This window comes from Acipenser ruthenus, chromosome 3 (genome assembly GCF_902713425.1).
Source record: "Acipenser ruthenus chromosome 3, fAciRut3.2 maternal haplotype, whole genome shotgun sequence".
NCBI classification, from domain to species: Eukaryota; Metazoa; Chordata; class Actinopteri; order Acipenseriformes; family Acipenseridae; genus Acipenser; species Acipenser ruthenus.
This window is the reverse complement of record NC_081191.1, coordinates 32,816,779-32,842,538: the sequence shown is the minus strand read 5'-3', so window position 1 is coordinate 32,842,538 and position 25,760 is coordinate 32,816,779. Positions and strand designations below refer to the sequence as shown.

At 38.1% G+C, this 25,760-nt stretch overlaps 1 protein-coding gene across 3 annotated transcripts in view; it reads left to right on the top strand.

Annotated features, from left to right (window-relative positions):
• LOC117394192 (A disintegrin and metalloproteinase with thrombospondin motifs 16-like) overlaps positions 1-25,760 on the top strand; it is an 87,569-nt gene that overhangs the window by 42,887 nt on the left and 18,922 nt on the right. For all 3 annotated transcript variants that reach the window (XM_059012814.1, XM_033992261.3, XM_059012815.1), the window contains 9 exons: positions 3,989-4,142; positions 7,677-7,772; positions 8,038-8,186; positions 11,628-11,794; positions 12,299-12,429; positions 13,171-13,294; positions 13,899-14,143; positions 19,794-19,932; positions 21,841-21,967. In XM_059012814.1, the coding sequence (XP_058868797.1) occupies positions 3,989-4,142; positions 7,677-7,772; positions 8,038-8,186; positions 11,628-11,794; positions 12,299-12,429; positions 13,171-13,294; positions 13,899-14,143; positions 19,794-19,932; positions 21,841-21,967 (1,332 nt within the window). The remainder of the gene's footprint in view (positions 1-3,988; positions 4,143-7,676; positions 7,773-8,037; positions 8,187-11,627; positions 11,795-12,298; positions 12,430-13,170; positions 13,295-13,898; positions 14,144-19,793; positions 19,933-21,840; positions 21,968-25,760) is intronic.

Below are 25,760 nucleotides of genomic sequence, written 5' to 3'. Positions count from 1 at the left end.
AACACCTTCTAAAGATGCCGATGTGACAGGAGTGGAGTAATTTTATAAACCATCCACATTTCTCTGTACTACACTGTCAATATGCTGTCTCTTGTCACAATGACTGAACTGAGAACAAGACTTCTATCTTAGTGGACCTCTCAAAACATAATTCATTGTAAATAAACATACTTGGACTTAATGACATGTTCGAAAATGTTTTTTTTTTTTTTTCACCATTAATCAAACTCAGTAAAGAGGCAGAAACAAGATAATGTTGCCACAGAAGTCTTGATACTTGTAGCTATTAAAGCAAAGTGTGTATATATATATATATATATATATATATATATATATATATATATATATATATATATATGGCAGTGAGAAACATCCATCATCCATCATACCTTCCAAGTTTGTCTTGTATTACAGCCAGTGTCTGAATGTCTATGTAATAAGATAGGCTTCCCAAACCACTAAATTTACCACTGTGTTATATTAACTGTTAAGTATCATTAGCTTGTGAGAACATATCATTTTTGGTCAGTGATCTCACCCTAATTAGCCATGTTAGAGCTGGTTTCTCACCTTTTTAAACCGGTAGCCTGTTTGTAGCAATGGTAAGACCTTTTGGGGTCTTTATACTTGACTTTAACAACCTTGACGTTTTAATATTAAGAGTAATGGCTAAAATTCATATTGAATATGCAATTTAAGTAATCTCTCTCTCTCTTTCGTCTGGCATTTGAAAACCAATGGACTGAGCTTGTTAGCTGTATATTGAGTTTGGAAAGTCATTCGATGGCATCTGGAGTCACCAGATGGTTTCCATTTGTACCTCCTGCAAAAGCGTGTATTGGGCAGTGATTGGTGATGAGTGATGGATTGCACTTCACCGCAGTCACATTGCAGGTTTCATAGGCCTTATGCGGGTGGGTGGTGACGATTTGATATTTTGATGTACCCCAGTATCGGCACTTGAGGACCATCAGCAACAGACCCTAGTGCTATACAGTTTTGTAGGCAGAAGAAATGTCAACAAAAGCAGTTGCTATTTTCAGTTTACGTTGGAAGCAGCTTCTATATGGTGGCTTCTACTGTGTATATGGGGGCTTCTATATGGGATGTCAAGGCCAGAAACTGATCACAACAGTTACGACCGGTTCTGAAACCTGTTTGCTCTTTGGAGATCACTTGCTCAAGGATCGGCTTCAATCTTTCCAAGAGAAGCTGCTCCATCAGCTTGTTGCAAAGTTCTAAGAAGAGATATTGGCCAGTAGCTTTTGGGGTCGTCGACTTTTCCCAGCATATGGATGGCAATGACCTGTGAATAATGGTAAAAAGGTCTGCCAGCCATTGTCATCCTTTTTAGCCCCAAGTTTTTAAGAAACTCTGGGAATACGCCATCGGGTCCTGTCGCTTTTCTCGATTTAGTGTCGAACAGTCTTTTGTTGACTTCCTCCACTGAGTAGGGCAGAAAGAGGGGGATAGAAGATTGGAATTTAGATGTCATGTGGTAGAGTTGTTTATAAACTAGCCATCTGGTGGTTTTATCTACCAGAGCTTTAGTTGTTGCTTAGCTGTGATGGTGCGGTGGTTTGTGAGCCGCAGAATCAACCCCACCTAGGAACTAGAGGAGCCTCCAGGCTTTGCGGCTTGACCTCGTAATGTGAAGACTCAACAGTCTCACATCTTTTTCTCCTTGCTGAGCTCAATGACTCTAGCATTGCGGTCGCAGTGTCTGGATTTTTGTCGGCTTTGTACTACTTTTGAGGTGACCAGTAAGGAGTGTATTTTCTTCTGACACCACGTGCAATGTTCTCCTTGGTGGCTGTTTTGATGAGGCCTATGAAGCGGCACCAATTGGTTGGTGTTGGTGGTATCCGGCAAATTGTTTTATTAATGGTTGTTGTATGTCCTGACCAATCTGCAGATTGAAGGTTCCAGCAAGACTTCAGGATCTGTAGGTTGATGTGGATACACTACAGGTCGATGTTGACTGTGAGGAAAATCGTCTAGGACTGACCTTGAAGATGGTACTGGGAGGCCATTATTGTCTCGTGATATGAAACATAAGTCCAGGTTGTAACACTTTCTCCATTGGGCTGAACTGAAAGTATGACATTGCTTGGCGTCTTCGGAGGATGCTCATGATGATGGTTGTTCTCCAGCTCGATCATTGTTATTGTAAAATAAAGTATGGTTGCTATTGAAATCCCAGATGTGAGTCACTGGGTGATTTCATGCCGGAAGCACTGGGCATGGCCATTACATACATGGTGGCTTGTACACGTTTACCACCATCACTTCGTCATTCTTGGTAGCGATCATGTATAAGTCTGTGATAGGCAGCACCAGCAATGAGTTTCTTCAGGTCATGCTTGACATAGGTGGCAAGTCCGTGTTGTGGATGGTGGCTTGCGAAGACAAGGATATATCCGTTGATCGGTGATCGGTGGCCTTCGCTCTATGTGGGTTTTTTGTCGCACGGCGATATTGATGTTTTGTATCCTGAGGAGCCTGGCAAGGTATTCACACTTGCTGCAGGATAAGTCCTCGACGTTGAGCTGTACCCGCAGTGACGGGTCTATCGGTAGATTTGTTTGGTCCTGAAAGGGGCCATTCAAACTGTAGTTAAGCACTAACATTGATAGACTGAGTTTACATGGATCTCTTTTCATTTACTGTAAATGTGTATAGATATAGATATCAGCCCTAGCAACATCACTGGCCTTTACCAGGACATTTTAAATAGAATGCTAAAGAAAAAAAATATCTTCTGCTTCCTGATTCTTAATCACTTCCTGTTGTGTAGTTCAAACTCACTGTCTACCTGTGGGGCTTGGAGTAATAGTGTTAATAGTTCTAGTAAGAGCAAAGAAAAATTATTTTAAAGTCTTGTTAAATGAGGTGGGGCTATTCTTCAGTGATTTTATAGCTTTTAAAAAGGGCAACATCCAGACATATTATCCATAACAAATGCGTCATTATGTCCTTTTTTCCACTTTATGACATTAAAATTATGTTAATACACCCTAAATGATATACAACATTTATAAAAAGGCCTTTTCATTTATTGGGAATTGTGTTCTTTCCTGTTTCTTTGTTTCATTTTTTTTTTCCTATTGGAACATTTTTGACCCCCAGGCAGGAGTAATACAATCTGAATTGGAGTATTATGAAAGTAAAGATCTATTTCTAGAAGAGAAGAGTTTTTGTGGTTGTCTGGTCTTTGTACAACCACCACCATTTGCTATACATGTATATTTCTTTATTTTATGGCAAAGAATGAATCGGAGGATTCCTGTGTTGGGTGCTGAAGTAAACTTCTGAAATACATTTTTGTTTATTCAGTTTTCTTTCGCTTAATTGTTGTTGGCATTGTTGATTTCTTTACCCGTTGGGCCATAACCTCTGACACAATACTGACCATATGATTTTAACAAGGGTCCTGGGAATGCAGCTAGTTGTTCAAGTCCATGAATCAAAGACATATCGAAGAAGAAGTAGAAAAAGAAGGAGGTTAATTTGAAAACAACCTTACGTTCTCGTAATGTGTCAGTGAAAAAATAAAGCAGCTAGATTATGATTCTATATATAAACATAAAGTTTATAAAGGAAACCTCAAAAAGGGTCTACCTGGAAACTAATCGCCAGTAAATGTAATTTCCATACGTGGTTACCAGATGCACTTGCATAAAGTAAACAGCGATGTATTGCAGTATAAATGTAACCAGACAGAAGAACATGCATTTTTATTAAGCAGTTACCTATACATTATTCAGGTTCTTAAGTATTCAGTGTTCAATGCAAAACTGATATTTAGAAAACCATTGATCTGACACCTTAGAATTTTACCACTTACTAAGTGAAGGTGGTACAAGTGAAAACAGTTAATGACAGCTCTGGAACACCATACTACTGTTGTACTTTCTATGATTTTATATGCTGGTTTAAGGACATTCTCGACCAACTGTGAAGGCTGTCTGTTCTGTTGTTATTGCAGCTCTGCCCAGGCCACTTGTCTTGCAGATGAGCCCAAGTCTGTGAGGGAGTACAAGTATCCGGAGAAGCTTCCAGGGGAGCTGTACGATGCAGACACCCAGTGCAAGTGGCAGTTTGGGGAAAAGGCCAAGCTCTGCACGTTGGACTTCAAAAAGGCAAGGAGAAAACACTGAGTCTTGACTATACTTCAGGAACAAAGTGTATGGAGGCGGGTTTGCATTTTGATCCAATTACTGCCAGTTTGAGTGGAATTCTGTTGGAGCATAAAGAAGATTACTTATTAAAACAGAGATGCTGTCATACAGTACCCAGATGAAGCTGAAATACAATAATTGCTAGTGAAATAGTTCTGACTGTTAGGCAATTAAACTCACCCATTTTAATTCCTGAGATTGGATTGTATTTTGTTAAATTTGAATTTGGTTATTTTATTATTTAAGTTTTTTTGGCGTTTTGCCTGGGCAGCAATTACAGCTGACAGCTTGGTCTTTCTGCACAATTCTTTTTGATAGGGCTCAGAGCTCACATACACTCTAATGTGGGTGGAGGCTGGTAGGTGTCCATGTAAATTCCAGGCTTTCATGATTTCCCTAAGCCTTGCTGAGACTAGCCCCCCCCCCCACAGAAGATCACTAGGGGATGTTACATTGTTTAGATTTTATTGGATTCTGGGCTGTTTACCCCTGTAACTTTGATCAGAGTAACATTTGTGCAGGTAAACTAAGTAATGCATTTGGCTGTGAGATCCCCTTGAACATCATTATATATTTCTACATATACAGTACATTAGAGTTCAGACTAAATGCCAATGCGAAACTCTGTTGGCTCTAACCCTGGGTGTAAACTATGACCCTAGTATAAAATTACTGAACCCTGCAAAATATGCATCCACTGTGTTAAAGAAAACCAGTTTCATAAAAACTAGATCTAAATAAATAAAGACACCTTTTTGTTTTGGTAAAAGGAATAGGAAAGAGTTAAGATAACACCATATTTATACATGTGGTATTTTACTTTGTGTTGGCTAAACTGGAAAAAAAAGAATTGGTCGAAAGTTTACTCTGTCATGGCCATTTTAGCCATGAGAAACGTTCTTGTATGTGGGATCTAATTAACTTTCTTCTACTTAAATAGCTTGACAAACCCACCACCCTGCTTGTAATAGGGATTTTGCCTCTCCATCTTCTAATTATGAGGTGGATTCATGCCCACAACGATCAAATGCTGCTGCTACACTGTCATTGTGATTTCACAGCCTGTCCTGTGTGATGTGACTTAGGAGAAATTAGTTGAGCTCAATTACTCTGCTCTGTGCCTCTTCTTAAATAAGTAAGAACTCCCTACCATTGGTAGCAACTGTGGAAATAATGCACACACTCAAATCACAGGAAAAAACAGGTGTCCATAATTGAAAAATAGCTAAAAGGTCTTAATCTGCCATCAGTAGATGGTTTATAGTCTTTCGACCTCAAAGACTAATGATTTAAGCAATTGTTATTGTTCAAGACGGCAAAACAGTAGTTTTACATTTCTTCAAATATGTATTTATTTATTTATTAATTATTATTATTTTGCCTTTTTATTATATAGCTTTTTTGGTTATTTCATTGTTTGTCCTATAGTAGCACCTTGTTTTTGGAATAATTTTATGTTTTATAGTTTTTTGTTTTTGTTTTTTTTTGTTTTGTTTTTTTTAGTGGTCTATTGGGCATTTTGTTTTAAATATTTTGCCCTGCAAACAGCCAACATCCCCTTTCTTTACTTTGTGAGAACTCAGATATACAATAATAAAATGCTTATTATTGGAAAAGTTCTCATAACCTTTAGCACAGTTGGACCTTCCAGGTTTCTGCTTTCAGACTGCTAATTTTAGTACTGGTTCCTTCTCATAAATCCTACTACTTTGAGAGCTGAATCATATCAGGAACTTCGTATTAGCCTATGCATTCCATAGAGTTGAAGTATCTCTATGAGGATAGCCTTTTTGTTAGCCATCACCTCCGCAAAGTGTGTCGGTGAGCTACAGGCTCTGTCGCTGCACAGCTCCTGTATGCGTGTTTGGGATGATGGAAACAGGGTGTCGCTATGTACGAACCACACTTTCCTCCCTAAGGTGGTTACACCTTTCCACTTAAATCAGTCAGTGGAACTAGAGGCTTTCCGTCTCTCTCTGTTTTCTTTGGAGGAGAAGGATCGGAGATGTTATGCGTCAGTCTGACCAGCTCTTCGTCTGTCATGGTGTAAGGATGCTGGGTCAAGCCCTCTTAAAGCAACGACTGTCTCAATGGATTGTGGACACAGTTTCGACTGCATATACTAATGCCGGCCTACCCCCACCTGGGTGGGTGGCCGCGCACTCTACCCGAGGAGTGGCTACGTCATGGGCCCTCTTTAGAGGAGCGTCATTGACTTATATATGTACTGCGGCTATCTGGGCTACTCTGCATACTTTCACCAGGTTCTATTGACTTAATGTGGTAGATCCCTCTATGCCTTTATTAGGCAAAAGGGTCCTTGAGGTTGCACGCTCACACCACAAACTCTAATTTTGCGGTAGTGAGAGGTCCCTCGCTCAAGCTCCATCGCGACGGCTTTGGTATACTTTTCCCAAAAGTATTGGTTGGTGGCCGTCTTCAAATTGAAAGGGAACATTGGGTTACGGATGTAACCCTGGTTCCCTGAAAGAGAAGATGACCACCAAACCTTGCAAGGTCGCATTGGTCGCTTCTACGGGTTCAATGCAAAAGAGGATGTGAGCTCCATGGAGTGACTGTTTGTTCCCTCGGCAGCTCTGACATAAAATGCTCAGTAAATACATATCCCAAAAGTGTTGGTTGGTGGTCGTATTCTCTTTCAGTGAACCAGGGTTACATCTGTAACCTAATGTTATTATTGCTAAAGGTACCTCAACTAGCTATTAATTTCATTTTCCTTGTCAGGGTATGAATACTTTTGAATTGGCATTTTTTGAGTTTTCAGAGAGATATCATTTTAATGAAATAATATCAAGAAGCCACTGAGATATAAAAAAAAAAAAATAATTAACTGCACCTTGGAGTCACTAACTAGCTTGTTTCTTGGCAGTTTAAACCATTAAAATACCGTCCTCTCTGAAAACATGCCTTTGCTCTTGCTTCAAAATTAGGCACATTTTTTAATGACGGCTGCATCAGCTACTGATTAGATATGAGCAATACATGAACCACTTGGGATACACATGAACCACTGTTCTTTACTGCTTTTAGGGCGCCAAGTGCAAATAATAGATGAGGCAACCAGTAAGCAAACAATTACTTGAAAAAAGCAACTTAAGAAAGAGTCCTAATTTGGTAGGAGAACAAGATGAGATTTATTACAACCTGTTTCAGTGGTGCATGTTGAAACCTATATTATTCAGCATTACTAAGTGCTTCACCTCTATTTCCTGTTCATATCCTGTCTACTGAGTTGAAAACGCTGATTGTTTCTACAGTACATCAATGACGAGGCAATCGCTGCATGGTGGCCTGGAAGCGGCTCCAGCCTTCCCCCTCTCTGCTCATGTAACAAGAGCGTTCCAGTAGTATAATGGGAAAGGGGATAAAATCGCAATAAAATACAAGATCTGATAGTGTGTCTGGGTGGCTTAGAAATATAAATGTAAACATTCTAATCAATAAATAGCATTTTTGTTTTTGTGTGCTACGTAGGACATTTGCAAAGCATTGTGGTGCCACCGGGTTGGCAGAAAATGTGAGACCAAGTTCATGCCAGCTGCTGAGGGCACTGTTTGTGGGCCTGATATGGTGAGAATGAATAACAGGACTATTTATTTTCAAACAACTCTTTGTTTACTTGAGTCTGTGATTTAAGCTTTGGCATTTAAGTTAATGGGTGATGACTGACAACTATGTTTATGATACTTAAATAAAAATTCTACAGTTGAGTGTGTGCTGTATATAAATCAATGTACATTTAATTTTGAAATGAAGTACAGTTGTAAAAATGTCATCAATTTAGAAAACTTAAAAAAAAAAAAAAATGATATGTATTTTTATGGCTTTGTCCTAGTGGTGTCGCCGTGGTCAGTGTTTGAAACACGGAGATGAAGGCCCCCGCTCTGTTGATGGTCACTGGTCAGTCTGGTCAGGTTGGTCTGGTTGCTCAAGAAGCTGTGGAGCGGGGGTGACCTATCGAGAGCGGCACTGCAATAACCCAAGGTAATCTATGCCACCTCTATCCGTATCTTGCCCTGGGAACCTATAACGTAAATTTACTGGAAAGAAAAAACGCTTGTTAGTTTGGCTTGAGGAGAACCCTGGCTAGTATCTGAGGTGCATCACATGCTGTCTTATAGCATTTATATTTAAATGCATATTTTCATTTAGCTGCTGTGGTTAATTTTGAATTCATCTTGTCTATATTTTACCTGATTTGTTGCAACCTTTTCATGGACAATATTGCAAGGTAACTATAAAATACCAGCATTTTTCTTTACAATAGTTCTGTGTCTAGGATCTTTTGTCATTTGTTATAGTCTCGGCAGCCAAGATCCTATCCAGCAGCAAACCAAATTAGTTAAAATAGAGCCCAGCAGGAGGTAAATTTCAGCCCTATTAGAGGGAATGTAATTGTCCTGCCAAGGGATTTAGTGCTTGTGTGCCTCAGGAAACACACCTGCAAGAGTTGCTTGCTATCTAAACATTAACCAGGACTTGTACAGGACACACAAAGATACTTTAGCCGTTAAGGACTCAAATAACATAATGCTGAGAGACACAAGTCTGCTTTACCTTTGAAAATGTAGTTGCATTACAGATTCCTGAACTGCCACTAATTATGGTGTATATTTTCCCCATGAACTACCTAGATTCATTTAATAATTAACCAACCCTCTATTTAGATTGTTATCTTTATGTACTGTATGTCTTTGTACAGTATTAATATTGTTGTGTACACTGATAATGCTTCACTACTGTATCCTTCTGTGGTTTTTATAAATTTTCTTCAACTTTCACCAAACAACCCAATAACATGTTAACTTTTTATTTTCCTAATGATATACTATACTTGCATATCCGACTGCGGTGGGACCAGAGTAAGGGCGGATATGTCAAAAATCGGATAAACGAATCCTGTTTTTAAATACCATTATACACAGCTGTAACAATTACTATATTCACACAATTACTGTTTTTAGATTAAGCTTTTACTAGGGAGTTCCCCTAAACCCCTTGTTTAGAAAGATGCAGGGTATTAATGCTTGTGACAGGGTAGCTGTATGCGTGCATGCATTCGCTGCAGATGTCCTGCAGGTGAACAGGATTTATTTACATATCAACACACTGAACAGCTCACGTGACACTACCAGCAATGTTAGCGCATGGAGTACTACGACACAGTGTATGAAATCTTTGGTGGTATCTGAATTAATCTTCTCTGTTCAATAATAAATGAACTCTGGCTACTCACCCGGCTGTCGGCGGTTTCGACTTGCTTACTCACTCTTCGGTATCCAACCCTGGTTCTGGTTCTCTGTCACTCACTAACTCATTCTTAAGCTACCAGACACAATGCGATTTTTTAAAAATTGGAGACGAGACATTTTCGCAGCGACATGACCATACACGCCAGAAGCGACACAGAGGTGATGCGAAAGTTTGAAAACTGCCACGTCTATACAACTGTTCAAAATTGCTATTGACAAACCTATGATCAGGACTGGTACATATTCGTCAATGTGACGTGGAAATTACGAGTGTCTTCTCTGGCGGTATTTCAACATATATGGCAATAAATCATACACACCAGGCTTATCTAGTTCCTTCGAAATGGTCTCCCATATATTATCTTTCAAATCTGTATCTTTATAATTGAGATGCCCTTTGTCATAAGACTCTGGGTATTTTTTTTCAATGGCAAGTATTATTGTTTTGTCGGTGATTTTGGATACTGCTTCACTCTGCTGTACCACGTGCATTGAAGCTGTTCTCTGATTGCTCAATACCCTAGTTGATGCGTCAAAATGCAAAAAATAGGATTCAATCCTATTTATTTTGTACCGCTCCAGTGCCGCCCTGGCGCCGCTCCTGCATCGCTGCACAGTTTTGCTTGCTGGAACATACCTACTTACTGATTTAAAGCCCCTTTCATACTAGCACTTCTACCCGGGTCTGGACCCGGGTTCTGGCTACCTGGGTCACAATCCTGCGTAGTGTGAAACCACGTACCCGGGTACCAGTGACCCACCTCAAGATGTCTGTTGACACGCTTTGACCCGGGTTGAGCGAAAATGCATGCCAGCCGATGAAATAACAAACAGCCATGCCTATGTGAAAGTTTCACTTCCGCAAGGAACGTTTTTGTTTATTCTGTTTAGCCATATTTTGGTTGCTTGAGACACAAGCCAGACTGCAGCAGGGATGAAGAAACATTTGCTCTAATCAACATTTGGGCCGACGGTTCAATCCAGAGAAGCTTGGCATTGATACTCGTATTATTTACTTGCATCTTTTACCCAGGTCAACCCTGCTTTATCAAAAGCAGTGTGAAGTCACATAGCCGACCTGATTTCCATTACATGAGAGTAGATGTTAAAACTTCATGCTGATTTCAGCTAGGCTCTCGCCAAGATAAGCATCAACTAAGACGTAGCTTTACACTAAACTAATGTGATCCATCTCCATCCATTTGCATTTCTTTCCATCTGATGATGTAGATATCTTTCTGCCTGGTGTTAATGGCTGAAGTGTAATGCTGGCTCAAGGGATCAGCTTATTTTGTCTCCCCAGTGCATCAGCACACACAATGGCTGCGATGCTGGCTCTGGGGATCAACCACAGTGCGGTCTCCCCAGCGCATCAGCATGACAACCGTCTGGATTGAGCTAAGTAGGGTACATCTCTGGGGTCTTCAAGTGGGCACCTTCCATCCTCTGTGTTTCGTCGACTTGCCCACGACACCTCAAGAGGGCTCGACGGTGATTCTGGCCTCCCAGCATCATCCCCCTCTGTCCCCCACTCAACTCAGCCCAGCTTACTTACCTGTACATCAGCGTTGCTTTTTTCTATTGTGCTTGAGATACCCAGCCAGAATCTTTCCGTCTCAACCACAGCCAGTTGCTGCTCATTTCTGCTGCATGATACCGGGCCCTGACCTGGGTATGTTCTGACCCGGGTAGAGCATGCCATTGTGAAAGGTGCTTTAGATGCCACACCTGGTAATCACACACAACATGCAGGCTCTCCCAAGAGTGTCAGGTGCTTAATTAATTAATTACAATAAATCCACACAATTTACAATATACATTTACACTAAAAACCCTCTTAATACGCAGGGCTGTATACACTTACATTAGTGTCGGGTAATTTACACCGTAGCAAAATGCTGATTGTTTCTACAGTACATCAGTGTAGCCTGTAGCCATTTTGCGTTAGCGTTGTAGACGTGGGTGATGTTGCTGAAGAGCTTGATCATGGCAGTTAAACCAGTTAGGGCGGATATATGACGGATTACTGTATTTTATACTTTGCATGTGTTAAATACAAATTCAGAACAATATAAATGTTGTTATGGTAGAGAAACTGCTTTTTAGCGTATGCCTTCATAATCATTTTGTTGAATACATTTCTCTGATTTCTCTTTTTTTTTTTCTTAACTAGATATGGTGGGAATTTCTGTGAGGGCTCTTCTCGTGCATACAAACTTTGCAATGTTCATAACTGCCCTTCAGGCAGCATTGACTTCCGGGCCACACAGTGTGCAGAATTCAACAGCAAGCAGTTCCGGGGCTGGTATTACAACTGGAAGCCATATACTCGAGTCGATGGTAAGTGTTTCTTTTTGTCCTGAAATCATCACTGATGTTCTTAAATGGGATGCTGTTAAATTGTAGAAGACAACTGCATTGGTTATTTGTGTGTGCAAACTGGTTATGGCTTGTTCTTGTTCAAGTTCTACTAGTGTGTCATGGGGGGGGGGGTATAAAAACCTTAGAGGCTATGGGAGTTTGAAAGAATGAACTGGAAGCTTGCAATGTATGTTGACTATGCCACTACATAATGTCACTGAAACCACCACTTACATCAGTTTACCCTGGGCACTTTATGTTGAAACATGCTGGATGCTGCACGAGGCAGTCCTGGAAACAAGTTACAAGTTACCGATAGATTAACTTCAGCCAAATGCCCTATTTTTTTAACTGGAACACATTGGGGTAGCCCCTAACATGTTGTTAGTAGTAGCTGGGGTATGCAGGATACCCCAACTACTTTAGTAGTTGTAGTCGTAGTAGTAGTGTTGTGTCTTATTTTCATGTTCTTTTTAATCACAGAGCAGGACCTGTGTAAACTTTATTGTTACGCAGAAGGCTTTGACTTCTTCTTCGCCCTCTCAAGTAAAGTGAAAGATGGTACTTCATGTTCAGAGGGCAGTTCAAATCTGTGCATTGACGGAGTATGCGAGGTAAAAAAAAATAAATATATACTGCAGTTGGCATATTCATTTTTCATTTTCAATTAACATTTTTTTAGGGGGATGGGGGGTAATGGTCCTACTGTTTATCTCCATTTAAAAAAAAAAAAAAAAAACATTTTGAACACAGTCTTTATCACCCGGGACTATATACATTATCACAAAAGCTGTTATTTTAAATATGGCTCACAGCATCTAGTGCTTGCCCTTGGGTCAAATTACTTATTCGTTATTATAATAATTGTGTTTTAACTACAATTTTTTGTGGCTTATTATGCATTTAATAAATGTTGTCCTATCACAATACATCAGTGCTTGGCAAGCAGCTGTGTTGAAAATGATAGGAGGGGTGTTGAGACAAAAACATTGTTTTACAGGGATTTAGTGAAGGTAAAAGTCAGATTGTTATAGCCTTTTATCAGTGAAAGAGTATTCAAACACAGAGTTAAGGGTCATGTACAGTCATGTTAAGTTAACAAGCAATCTAGGTCAGTTTAGTTTTTTAATTTTGTTTTTGTATTTTTATGAAAAATAAGTATAAATAAAGTGCACCTCTAACAAGTTGTAAACAAGCATTTACAGAATGTGCTTTTGAAAGTTAGCTGCGGGTTAGCAAGGAGTAGTGTATGATGTATTTTTGTTTATCATTTAAGAAGCACAGCTGAAATGTATTTCTCTCTCGTTTTCTGACTCTCATGCTTTCTGAATATGTTCATTTTTCCCTTCTTGCAGCTTGTTGGCTGTGACCGTGTGTTGGGCTCCAGTGCTATGCCGGATGTCTGCGGTGTCTGCAAAGGCAACAACTCAACTTGTAAAATGTTCAAAGGCCAATACAACAAACAGCATTACACAAATCGTAAGTACTGAATGCACACTTAGATTTTACTTCACCTATATGGCAAACCCACATGTTGGCTCTGAATGCATGACAGGTAGTCAGAGCATCTGACATGGCTTGAAATATATTTTAGTTCCTAAACAACCGAACAACCTTTAAAAATAAACACCTTGATAGATAGATCCCAAGCAACAAAGTATATCCCGTATAAAAAATTACAAAGGCAATTCTGTGGTTCCCTTTCAGGTACAAAATGTAACCATTACTGAATGGGTATTTACCTCCTAAAGACTCGAGTCCTGAATACCAAATCTGCTCTTTGAGAATTTTCACTAATTATGCGTAATTTGGGCACTGCAGCTTGCTGCTTGTTACGTCCCACTGCTTGGAGGTAAATACCCATTCGGTAATGGTTACATTTCTATTTCAGGGAACCAAGGTTATGATAATATCTGAACTGTTTTCCAAGTTTTAACTATGCTTTTTCCCAATTTGCATGGTGCTTTACACTGCTTTACTACTATGTGTTATTGTTTTAAAGTTATTGTATACAATTGGATGGTGAATATATTAATACTCACAGTAGTTTGTTGTTTTGAAATTCCTGTCCTTCTCTTAATAGAATACCACAGCGTAGTTACCATTCCAGCAGGGGCCCGCAGCATTCGTGTGTACGAAATGAACAGCTCCAGCTCCTACTTGTCGGTGAGGAACTCCTATCACAAGTACTACCTCAATGGGTACTGGACTGTAGACTGGCCTGGCAGGCACACGTTTTCTGGGACTGTGTTCAACTACAAAAGGCCGTACAGTCAACCCGAGAGCCTCACGGCCACAGGACCTACAAACGAGACTTTAGTGGTAGAGGTATGTTTTTTTTTTTTTTTTTTATGTTAGATTAACCAATAAAACATTTTTTTATTAATAACAGAAAAGTTCAAAGCAATCCAAATGAAAAGTGCCCGTTAAAAATGAAGTACACATTAAAACTCTTATTTACCAACAAGCAAGACACGAAATGTCCTTGTTTAGTTAAATCAATTTAGAAGTAAAAAAAAATCTTCACAATTTAATATGTCTTATACTATTTTTTTTTTAAAGTGACTGATTTAGAGAAGCATGATATGCGTAATATCTTGGTCTTCTAAACATGACATATTTATCTATTCTTCAATAACATGGATCCTTTAAAAAATATTTCTGTCTTCTGTAGACATCTTTTATTAAAGACAGCTTTCAGCTTTAAAGAAATCAGTTACACGCTCATAGAAAATAACGATATTTGGGATTGCATGATTGTATGTTATTAAATGAGTTGGCCTTTTGATAGTGATCAACATTGGAAAACATGAAACATGGGCTTTGTGACATAGCTGTGGGAAAAAAAGTGTCTGTAGAAGACTGGTGGCAACACAGTGGTTAAAAGACCTTTGTTTCCTTTCTAAAGACCAAAGTTCAAAAGTCACATTGACAAACAACCCATTTATCACATTACTGCTTCATTTTCACAAAAGCCTGTACAGCATTTGGGCACAACACCTGCAGGAGAACTGTCCCTTTTAAACAGGAGTCATATTTGAGTAGTTGGTTTTTTTTTTTGGTTTTTTTTTTTTGGTTTTTTTTAATTATTTCTACATTAATCACTATTATGGTGTGTTGACAAAGGAATGTATCTAGTTGGAGGATGAATACAAGTTGACTTGTTTCAGTTTCCAGTGCTGGAAATGTATTTTCTTGTCACACAAAATATATTATTAAAATATATTATTAATGGGAAGCCCCTTTTAGTAGTGGACCCCTATAGGTTCAACATCCTGTAAGCTGTGTATACAGTACTGTAAATCAAAATTAAATCTATGAATTTGACTATACAGTGGTTTGATGGAGAAAGACCTTAATTCTGTTGAGCATTGGTTGGGGGTGTTGGGCAGGAGGTTGTATATTCTTTGACCGCTGTACAACTTCCAGGCAATGGACACCACCCCAAACACAGCACTGCATTGGAAAAAGTGTCAAACTTGTTAACATTCCAATTGTCCTTACTTTAAAACACATTTCCACGATTTGCCTTGGCTTTCTGATTTCCATGTCTACATTAGGAACACTTACTTTCGCCAGAAGCTGCTAACAAGCAATGACCATAATTTTAATGGTCATGGTTTAATATGTCTATACTCTATATAGCTATATAGCCATGAATTTCCACATACAGATGTGCTCAAATTTCTTGGTACCCTTCCACAAAAAACGAAGAATGCACAATTTTCTCTGAAATAACTTGAAACTGACAAAAGTAATTGGCATCCACCATTGTTTATTCCATATTTAATAGAAATCAGACTTTGCTTTTGATTTTTTATTCAACATAATATTGTAAATAATAAAACAAATGAAAATGGCATGGACAAAAATGATGGGGCCGCTAACCTAATATTTTGTTGCACAACCTTTTAGAGGCAATCACTGCAATCAAACGTTTTCTGTAGCTCTCAATGAGACTTCTGCACCTGTTAACAGGTAGTTTGGCCCAGTCTTCCTGAGCAAACTGCTCCAGCTGTCTCAGGTTTGATGGGTGCCTTCTCCAGACTGCAAGTTTCAGCTCTTTCCATAGATGTTCGATAGGATTCAGATCAGGACTCATAGAAGGCCACTTCAGAATAGTCCAATGTTTTGTTCTTATCCATTCTTGGGTGCTTTTAGCTGTGTGTTTTGGGTCATGACCTGCGACTGAGACAGAGCTTTCTGACACTGGGCAGTACGTTTCGCTCCAGAATGCCGTGATAGTCTTGAGATTTCATTGTGCCCTGCACAGATTCAAGGCACCCTGTGCCAGGCGCAGCAAAGCAGCCCCAAAACATAACCGAGCCTCCTCCATGTTTCACTGTAGGTATGGTGTTCTTTTCTTTGAAAGCTTCATTTTTTCATCTGTGAACATAGAGCTGATGTGACTTGCCAAAAAGCTCCAGTTTTGACTCATCTGTGCAAAGGACATTCTCCCAGAAGGATTGTGGCTTGTCAATATGCATTTTAGCAAATTCTAGTCTGGCTTTTTTATGTTTTTCTGTCAAAAGTGGAGTCCTCCTGGGTCTTCTTCCATGGAGCCCACTTTCGCTCAAAAAGCGACGGATGGTGCGATCAGAAACTGACGTATCTTCACCTTGGAGTTCAGCTTGTATCTCTTAGGCAGTTATCCTTGGTTCTTTTTCTACCATTCTCACTATCCTTCTGTTCAATCTGGGGTCGATTTTCCTCTTGCGGCCACGCCCAGGGAGGCTGGCTACAGTTCCATGGACCTAAAACTTCTTAATAATATTTGCAACTGTTGTCACAGGATCATCAAGCTGCTTGGAGATGGTCTTGTAGCCTTTACCTTTACCATGCTTGTCTATTATTTTCTTTCTAATCTCCTCAGACAACTCTCTCCTTTGCTTTCTCTGGTCCATGTTCAGTGTGGTGCACACAATGATACCAAACAGCACAGTGACTACTTTTCTTCATTTAAATAGGCTGAATGACTGATTACAAGATTGGAGACATGTGTGATACTAATTAAAGAAACTAATTAGTTTGAAATATCACTATAATCCAATTATTTATTATCTTTTCTAAGGGGTACCAACAAATGTGTCCAGGCCATTTTAGAATATCTTTGTAGAATAAGCAATAATTCATGTCTTTTCACAGCTTCTTTGCTTTATTCTATGACATACCAAAGGCATGCAAGTATACATGATAAAATAGCTTTTAATTTCATCACTTTTCAGGAGGAATGAAGCATTATTTCAATGAGCTGTAAGGGTACCAACAAATTTGAGCACGTCTGTACACTTTCATTATTGCTTTATTATCTTTTGTCTTGCTCATTTAGATGCTCATGCACATGTGATCTCCTCCAGTTTCTCTTTGAGAGTGTCTCCGGGAGGGTGATAATCATGGATGCTGTTTAACAGAAACCATGTGTCAGAGGGCTTGTATCACTAACTGTCATAATCATTAAAACGTAATGTCATGCATTGCCAGAGAACTTGGATTATATACAGCTCTCAGTACAATATAATGCTATACGCTTCACTTGCATCTGAAAATAATTCACTGTAACTGTGCACTTGGGAGTAGAGATAGGTGGTTATGTTATGTCATCTCCTTTACCTTATATTGCATGTTAAAAATGATAAATGATATTCTAAATGTGTATTTTTGTAAAAGCCTTATTTTAACTTATAAGGGTGTGTCAAGCTTTAAAGAGTAGTAAATTACAGCAATTAGGTGACTTTGAAATGGTGTTATTAGTGTAGCTGAAGATGCAATGGGTTAAAAATAATTACAAATCAAAGGAAAACACATAATCAGGATCACAGCACAACGGTGTGTAGTTTCAGGAACATCTCTCATTTAGTTCACAGACTTCTGAGGAAGCATGTGTGCCTGTAATGAAACTACAATTTAAGGGATGTAAACAAACACTTAAATCAACAAGGTCTAATGACTTAAGCCCAGACCACAGTGCCCGATGCGACTGTCACATCTCAATGGAGGAGGTCGCGTCGCAAAAAAATCTTTGCGAGCGTGCATCACACACTGCCCGATGAAATCGCAGGAAGGATGCATAATTAGTGAGTTTTTTTTCTGATGTTTGTCCTGCCCTGGATGTATAAAGTTTAGTGAAAACCACATGTGACTGGAGACATGAATGTATTTTCTCTCGCTCTATTTATATATATATATATATATATATATATATATATATATATATATATATATATATATATATATATATATATATAGATGGGCTTCAGTGAGTTACAGGAAAATAATTCCATCTAGGGTTTCTGTGACGTCATAAATTACGAGACCGAAGGTTGAGTAATTTATAAACTGTCACAGAAACCCGAGATGGAATTGTTTTCCTGTAACTCACGAAGAGGCCCATCTGTTTTTTTTTTTATAATACATGGATACCCTTGTGATGCTAATATTAAAGAAGACAAGGTTCAGCAGTACAGTTTTTTTTTTTTTTTTTTTTAAACAGTGTTTCAGTGCTGTACAGACGTTTTATGTTATCTGTTAGTGCTTCAGCTTTATTTGGATGATTGCCTTTACCTTGTTTTAATTTCCCATTACTCTCCAGTTTCTCTGAGATACGAATGTACCAGCTTTACATAATTTTTTTTTAACGTATTCTCATTTTGTTTTGTTGATCATTAATGAACATTTCTGTACTGTGGGTGTTGTCGAGTGATTGAAAACGAGACATTTTGTGTTCTGAATTGAAAGTGATGGTCTCATGGAGTCGAATGGGTCAAAGTTCAAATATATTTTCCTCTAGAGGAATTATCACTTTTTGACATCAATACTGTGGTATTATGCCTTTTTTTCCAATGGCTCAGAATGCAAATATAGCCTTTATCCATGTATTTTATATATATATATATATATATATATATATATATATATATATATATATATATATATATATATATATATATATATATATATATCTGCCTGCCTGCTGTGATTAGAAAGTAATTTTAGCACATGAGATATAGTGCGTTGATGTGGTAAACTTATTTTCTAATCACTCTGTATGTATACTTTATGTATACACACACGATATTCCATTGATTTGCATACAATTTTCGTGCCTGCATGTCTCCAGTCATATGACCTAACGCGGTGAACTCATTGGTTGCTGACTTTTGAGACTTGCGAGTGGGTATAACACACTAGCCGATGCGAGAGAATCGCATTGCAAAATATTAAACATGTTTAAACATTGCGAGCCGACTGAAATCGATCGGTCAATCCTGTAAAATCACACTGCAAAGCATAACACGCTGCTCGATGTGACTGAAAATATTGCTATTGATCGCATCGGGCAGTGTGTCCAGGGCTTTAGTTCCATAATGGTACAATATGTGTGAATATTGTCAACAGGAACCATATATTCTTGTACATGGAAAATGATTATGTGACCCACTGCCACTCTTTATATAGAAACACCACAGAATAAGTCCTCATGGTAACTTTTTCTTATGTTTTATGTATTTTATAACCAGTGTGAGGTAAGACTTAAGTCAAGGGTTCTGCTGAAATGAGTTTACATTTCCAATGTTTTATTTATTTATTTATTTATTTATTTATTTATTTATATGTATACTTTTAAATTCAATTTTATTGAATGTATATTTTTCTTTGGCTTTAGTCAGAGGCTATTTGATGAAAAAACATCAATATTCTCATTGGTTTTGAAAACCAGTGTTTTAAAATGACCTTATATTATAAACCTTAGACTTGGATTGCAGTGATCATCCCACATTTCAGCACGCATTGCTACTGTAAAGTCCAGGACAGATTTGAACTGTTTTTAAACTAATAATTATTGAAATGTCAACCTGATGTGCTGGATTAACATGGATGAAACATAGATTAAGAAGTGAAAAAAATAAATGAAGAAACAGAGTTCATACATTAAAAAGCACCTTCTGATAAAAATAAAAAAAAACATGTCGCCATGCAGATTCTCCTTCAAGGCAGAAATCCAGGGGTCAGCTGGGAATACGCTCTTCCAAAATCAGATGGTGATAAGAAGATGGTACCAAAGCACAACTACACTTGGGCTATAGTCCGATCTGAGTGCTCGGTGTCCTGCGGGGGAGGTAATGTCTTTGGACCAGTATTTTAAATAAATATATCATGGTATGTAGTATTGGCAAAGTTTTTATTGCACTCATTCATGTTGAAAATTATTAATATGCTGAAAGACTATGCATCATTAATGTTCATGCATACCAAAACACTGCACATATTAATAACAATGTCATATTGCTAGGTTCAATTACATATTTAAGAATCTGGTTTAAACAAGGCACCGGGCTGCTCAATAAATCATTTGCGGACATAATTGGACACAGAGACTACAGCACTACTGCATGGAACTTTCAGAGTGTTGCTTTAGTGATCTCCATCAGAATGCTGGACTTCTGATCTCCATCAGAAGTCCTTAGAGCACCCATAGGGGGCGGAAGGGTTGAAGAAGCTAAACGCTATTGTTTGAAAATAATCACCTGTAATTAGTACTGTGTTAAATTTTACTGCAGGCCAGAGTGGAAAGGTTCCATTATTACCTGTAACAATGATCTGTGGCCTCTTCTTCTCCTATGGTGGGCCTATAATTACAGAGATCTTCAAAACCTATGGGTTGCCTGAGGTCAGATGAAACATGAATAACAAAGCCAAACTAAGTAAACACTTTGCCTTGCAGGCCATAGACCTTTCAACAACATTTGTGTGGCTGTCCACACCTGTCTTCACTTTAAAGCAACAGATTCAAATGGCAAACTAGAATGACTTTTTTTAGGGCCTTTGTTCAGAATGCTGACCCTTATGCACTGATGTCTATCTGTCACTCTCTACCTGGTCAACTGGGTATAATCTACTGAACTGTTGATTTTATACTTACTACAAATAATTACTAGGACCCACAGTATGTGACTGGTCCTAAATGTACATCTTTAAAATATTGCTTTCTTTCACGTACAAAACGCAGAACTTTGGGGGCCATATATATCAGATATTTTCTCCAAAGGGAAACTTATACTCTATTGTGAGACTTATCAGAAGATATTTAATTTAAGGGCATGCAAGTTTGCCTAAGTATTTTATTATTACATGTACATGTAAAGCCAGCAAAATTATATGATGTATAGAAATAGAAAATAAAACACAAAAATACTGTAAGAGTTGTAGGTTTACTGTTTGATTCACTAACACCTTTCTAGCTTTTGAAAGTGGAAATAATACATATTTCTTCAGTCTTCACTTTGGGGATCTGGTACAAATCTGTCCATGGAAATAAAATAATTGTGTTTTATCCAAAGTTGACACCTCACAAAGAAGTTATAAAACATGTGTGGTGATTTATTTTATAATATGTCTCTAACGGTAGAGTTAAACCAAAATATCACAATGTGATTGTGTGTTGCTGTTGTTTACAATTGTGAAGCCAGGCCTCTTACTTTATTAAAGTGGCTGTGCTTTAAGTAGGGTATTGATTGAGTGTGTAATGGTTGTGCTGTTCGCCTAGTGCAGCATTGAACCTTTACTGTAATTTACCACAAACTGTTCAAAACAAATTGTATCATTGTGTAAAAAGTGTTATTTAAGCAATGCCACTTGATACAGAAGAAATTAGTTGTGATTATAAACCACTTTTGGTCAGTAATGCTGCTGGGCTAGAAGCTTCCAATTTGTTTACAAGGCAAATGGCTAATTCTAAGGATCCTAGTTTACTTTAGGTACCTGCACTAAATCAACACTATTCAATGTCTTTACAGTAGGTGTATTTAGTGTTAAATTCACTGAAGGCATGTATGTATAGCTGTTTTGGGGCAGACTGATGTTACCTCTGTCTCCTGTATCCTGTGTAAGCAAATTAATCAGTCTGATTGATTGACATTATAAGATGGCCTTTCATTGATTAAAAACAGATCAATAGTTTTAAGAGTATGTAACAGATTTTCATTATGATATGCTGGTAATAAATTCATTTCTGTTATTCACTGCAGGCCAGATGACCACGAAAGCAGCTTGTTACCGTGACTTACGTATGCAAGTGAACATATCCTTCTGTAACCCCAAGTCTCAGCCTGTGACTGGACTGGTCTCCTGTAACACACAAGCTTGCCCTCCGAGGTATGAAACAAGCATCTTCAGCAGCATAATGGCATTTGGGTCTTTCCATCGCAACTGGGAAAAATCCAGACCAGTTGGTGGTGGCATCTCACAAATTCATGCTGAATGCTATTCACGAGAAACAGAAAAACCTCCAGTTTCAGTAAAAAGTTTATCACATTTCCTACTAGGAGTTAATTGCAGTTGTAATGTTGAAATGTCTAATTTGTGTCTCACCTTTGACCTCAAATTTCTCTTAGTAAGAGAACATGACATGGTTGCTCATGTCAAATTGCATATCCACCTTTTTTATGAAATGTTTCAATACACCATTATTGGAATACACCATTAGCCATATTTGTGTATAATTATGGTGTATCTCCGCATAATTTATTAGAATCAGCTATTGTCCAAGGAAGATAAATTAAACACTGAATTAACAGAACTATGAACAAATGTGAACATCATAAAAAAAGATGAAATTGACCCCATATACATTCCTAGACTGTAAATGTAAGACTTATTGTTACAGAACCCCCTGCAGTGTTTACAAGAACCATATTACTTGAACATTCCTCAGGAACATTGCAGTGTATCCATTTCATGCTTCCTCCTACAACAATACTGATGTTCTGATTGAAATGAGTGCCATATTGTGGGAACAGAAAACCAGCACTGTTACACGGAGGAGCGTGATCTGTATACACTGTGATCCTAAGAAGACTTGAGTGAATGTTGAGAAATATATTGCCTAGTTGATTTGTGACCAACGATGCATGATTAAGAATATAATGCTGCGATATGGACAACACGGGACAAAGTCAACGCAGTACAAACTTTGCAGCCCAATGCCTACGGCACAGGAAGTGAATTGATAGTGTGGCGGAAGGATCAGATTGGGTGTGCTGTTGGTAAATGAGGGTTAACACAGCTGACAGGTTTTTGTCTGTCTAGAGATCGGAACGTTAACATCATGTTTTAATTTACAAGTCATTACGATTCAGCACACACTGGCAAAATGAGTCTTATTGGCATTTGGTGCTGTGTTCAGGTTTCTACAGTGATGTAAGCTGTGGCAGCCCCCCAGCTGTCCATGTCTAAAGGATGAGATCCTGTAAATTTATAAAACACTGTAGGTGTAGAATTACTCTCTGAATGTAGGGTCATCAGACTTACTAAATCCCCCTAGGCACCCAGTGTCAGCAGGGTGTTGGAATTCTGTTCAACTTCCACCCCCTAACCCCCCCCCCCCACTCCCCAAAGCTGGCTTTTACTAAATCATCAATGCCTGTCCTGGACCTGCAGCTGGGAAAGTCATTTCGAAGGCACACTAAGGCTTCTTTGAGAACTCGCCGCTGTGAAGAGTTGGTTCCATTGCATAGTCGACAGTGGGAATAAATTATAAAATATATTTTTAGCTTCATAAGTATTTGAGTTTATGTTGTTTTAAATCTTTAAATTTTTACATTTCCATCACTATTTTATTGTGTTTTCAATCATTCTAAATGTTTCTGGGTGACACTGCTCCAATAAGGTAAAAGATGGTAAAATACAGGTTTGTGACACTTGACATTGGGCTTAAGTGGTGTGTGTAAATTCCTCACTTACTTTTTTTATAGTTTTATACCCAGGTCCAATTATCTGCTAGTTAAAGACAAAACTGAAAAAGGTACTGTTGGTGTTGATCTATTGGGGAAGAAGCGACAGTAATTTGCTATTCATCAGTGTTACTGGAATCTGACTGAGGAAAAAAATATGTTAGTTAGCCACAATGAAGACAATTCTTTTGTGCAAGTAAACTTCGCAATACTGTATGTACTTTTAAGATTAAAAGGTCCTGGATTTTATCAGTGATCATAGTTGACTTAGGGGCCCAGTTGAACTAACTTGTAGCTTGAAAGAAAAGCATGTTATGAAAATTGAAATGCATACAATAAACATGCTGTAGCACATTTGTGTAAATTTCTATTTTTATTTGATTAGCACATGAATGAATGAATAAAGAAAGCAGAAATGGACTCACATGCACTTTGTTTATTGCATTTCTTTAAACCCTAAGCTAAAAGTTAATTAAATTGGGCCCTAAGACTGGACATCAACTTAAACTTGATAAAGAGGATATGATGTGATCACTCCCCCTACTATAAAAGAAGCCTAGCTTGCTATATAATTCTACTGAGACCTACAGTAAGCAGACATTTAATAGACAGGTGTAGTCCTGTTTGCAGTGATCTTATCTTTTAGTATTTTAATGTATGAGATCTACAATATATATTTTGTGCATTCCTTAGCAGTTGCCACATTACATGTAATTTGGACTATGAAGCACCAACACATCCTGTTGCAATTCCCTCTGAATTATATGGAGCTCAATGAACAGGAAGTTCTTAGTGATCCCAAGGAGGTCTCTGATAGCCTTGGCTTCCATGCTCTTCATGCAGACCATGTGAGTCTTCTGTCACCCTCTTAGATTAGTTGAAGTGGCAGGACACACTGGCCAAAAGCCCATTTAAAACACCTGACACCTTTGCCTTCATGCCTTTTCCAAGGGAGCTGTTAATTTCTGTTCATATGTTCCTACTATAGAAAATAGTACACATGTACAGTACAGTGTAACAGAATCTAACGCAACGCGTCTTTATAAGGAGACCTGTCTCAAGTGCCTTTTTAGAAAGCACAATTTTAGTTGGCTCTCATTTTATTGTATATTTATTTTAAAGTACATGAAATTAAACACACTTTGCACAAATTGTGTGTATAGAAAGACAGATGGGGCCACTTTATTAGGCCGATGAGATTGTGTTAAAGGAATACTTTATACTTTAAATTGGAGGTCAGCCGAAAACCCGGGTACCTGTGGGTTTTAAATGACCCGATCAGACCCCGGTCTCTCGATTTATTAATTTAACAATAAGCACACAGCATCAAGTACACCTCAATAATAATAACTAAAGTGACCTATTCTTCTCAGGAAATAAATCAGAAAGAAAACAACATAACATGCTGTTGGGTTTATGTCCGTGATAACTCTGTGATCCATCAATAATAACTGCGTAACAGTAACAGTTACTGTGCAGGTATAGTTTCTTACCAAAAAGATCAAATATGTAGCCTTTATTTAAAAATAAATAAACAAATAAAGTATTGTGAGCAGTGTACTCCAGAAAACATACTGAAAACATTTTCTTATAATGAAGTAGATTAACAAAGAAAGTATTCGCCCCAACATGCGTAAGGTGCAAAGTACAACATTAAATGAGTATGAGAAACATTACTCACACACTTAGGAAATGTTTACCTATTTTGTTTTGGGTTAAATAAAAAAATTGCAAATTCTGTTTTCACTTACTTTGTTAAAGAAACTCCACACAATGCTCCTTTGCTGGATGCCTGGGTGCAGTGTTTTGAAACAACAACAACAACAACAACAACAACAGCGGAATATGGGCAATATATGTTGCAAAGAATCCCACAGCATGAAGCGCGTTGTTGTTGTTATTTCAATGTTTCCAGTACTTAAAAAGACTTCAGTGAGTTACAGGAAAATAATTTCATCTAGGGTTTCCTGTAACTCACTGAAGAGGCCCATCTTATTTTTGTATAATACATGGATACCCTTGTGATGCTAATATTAAAGAAGACAAGGTTCAGCAGTAAAGATTTTTTTTTTTTTTTTTTTTTTAAACGTAGTGTTTCAGTGCTGTACAGGCGTTCTATGTCGTTGTCCGTTTCTCTGAGATACGAATGTACCAGCTTTACATCTTCTTCTTTTTTTATGTATTCACATTTTGTTGATCATTAATGAACATTTCTG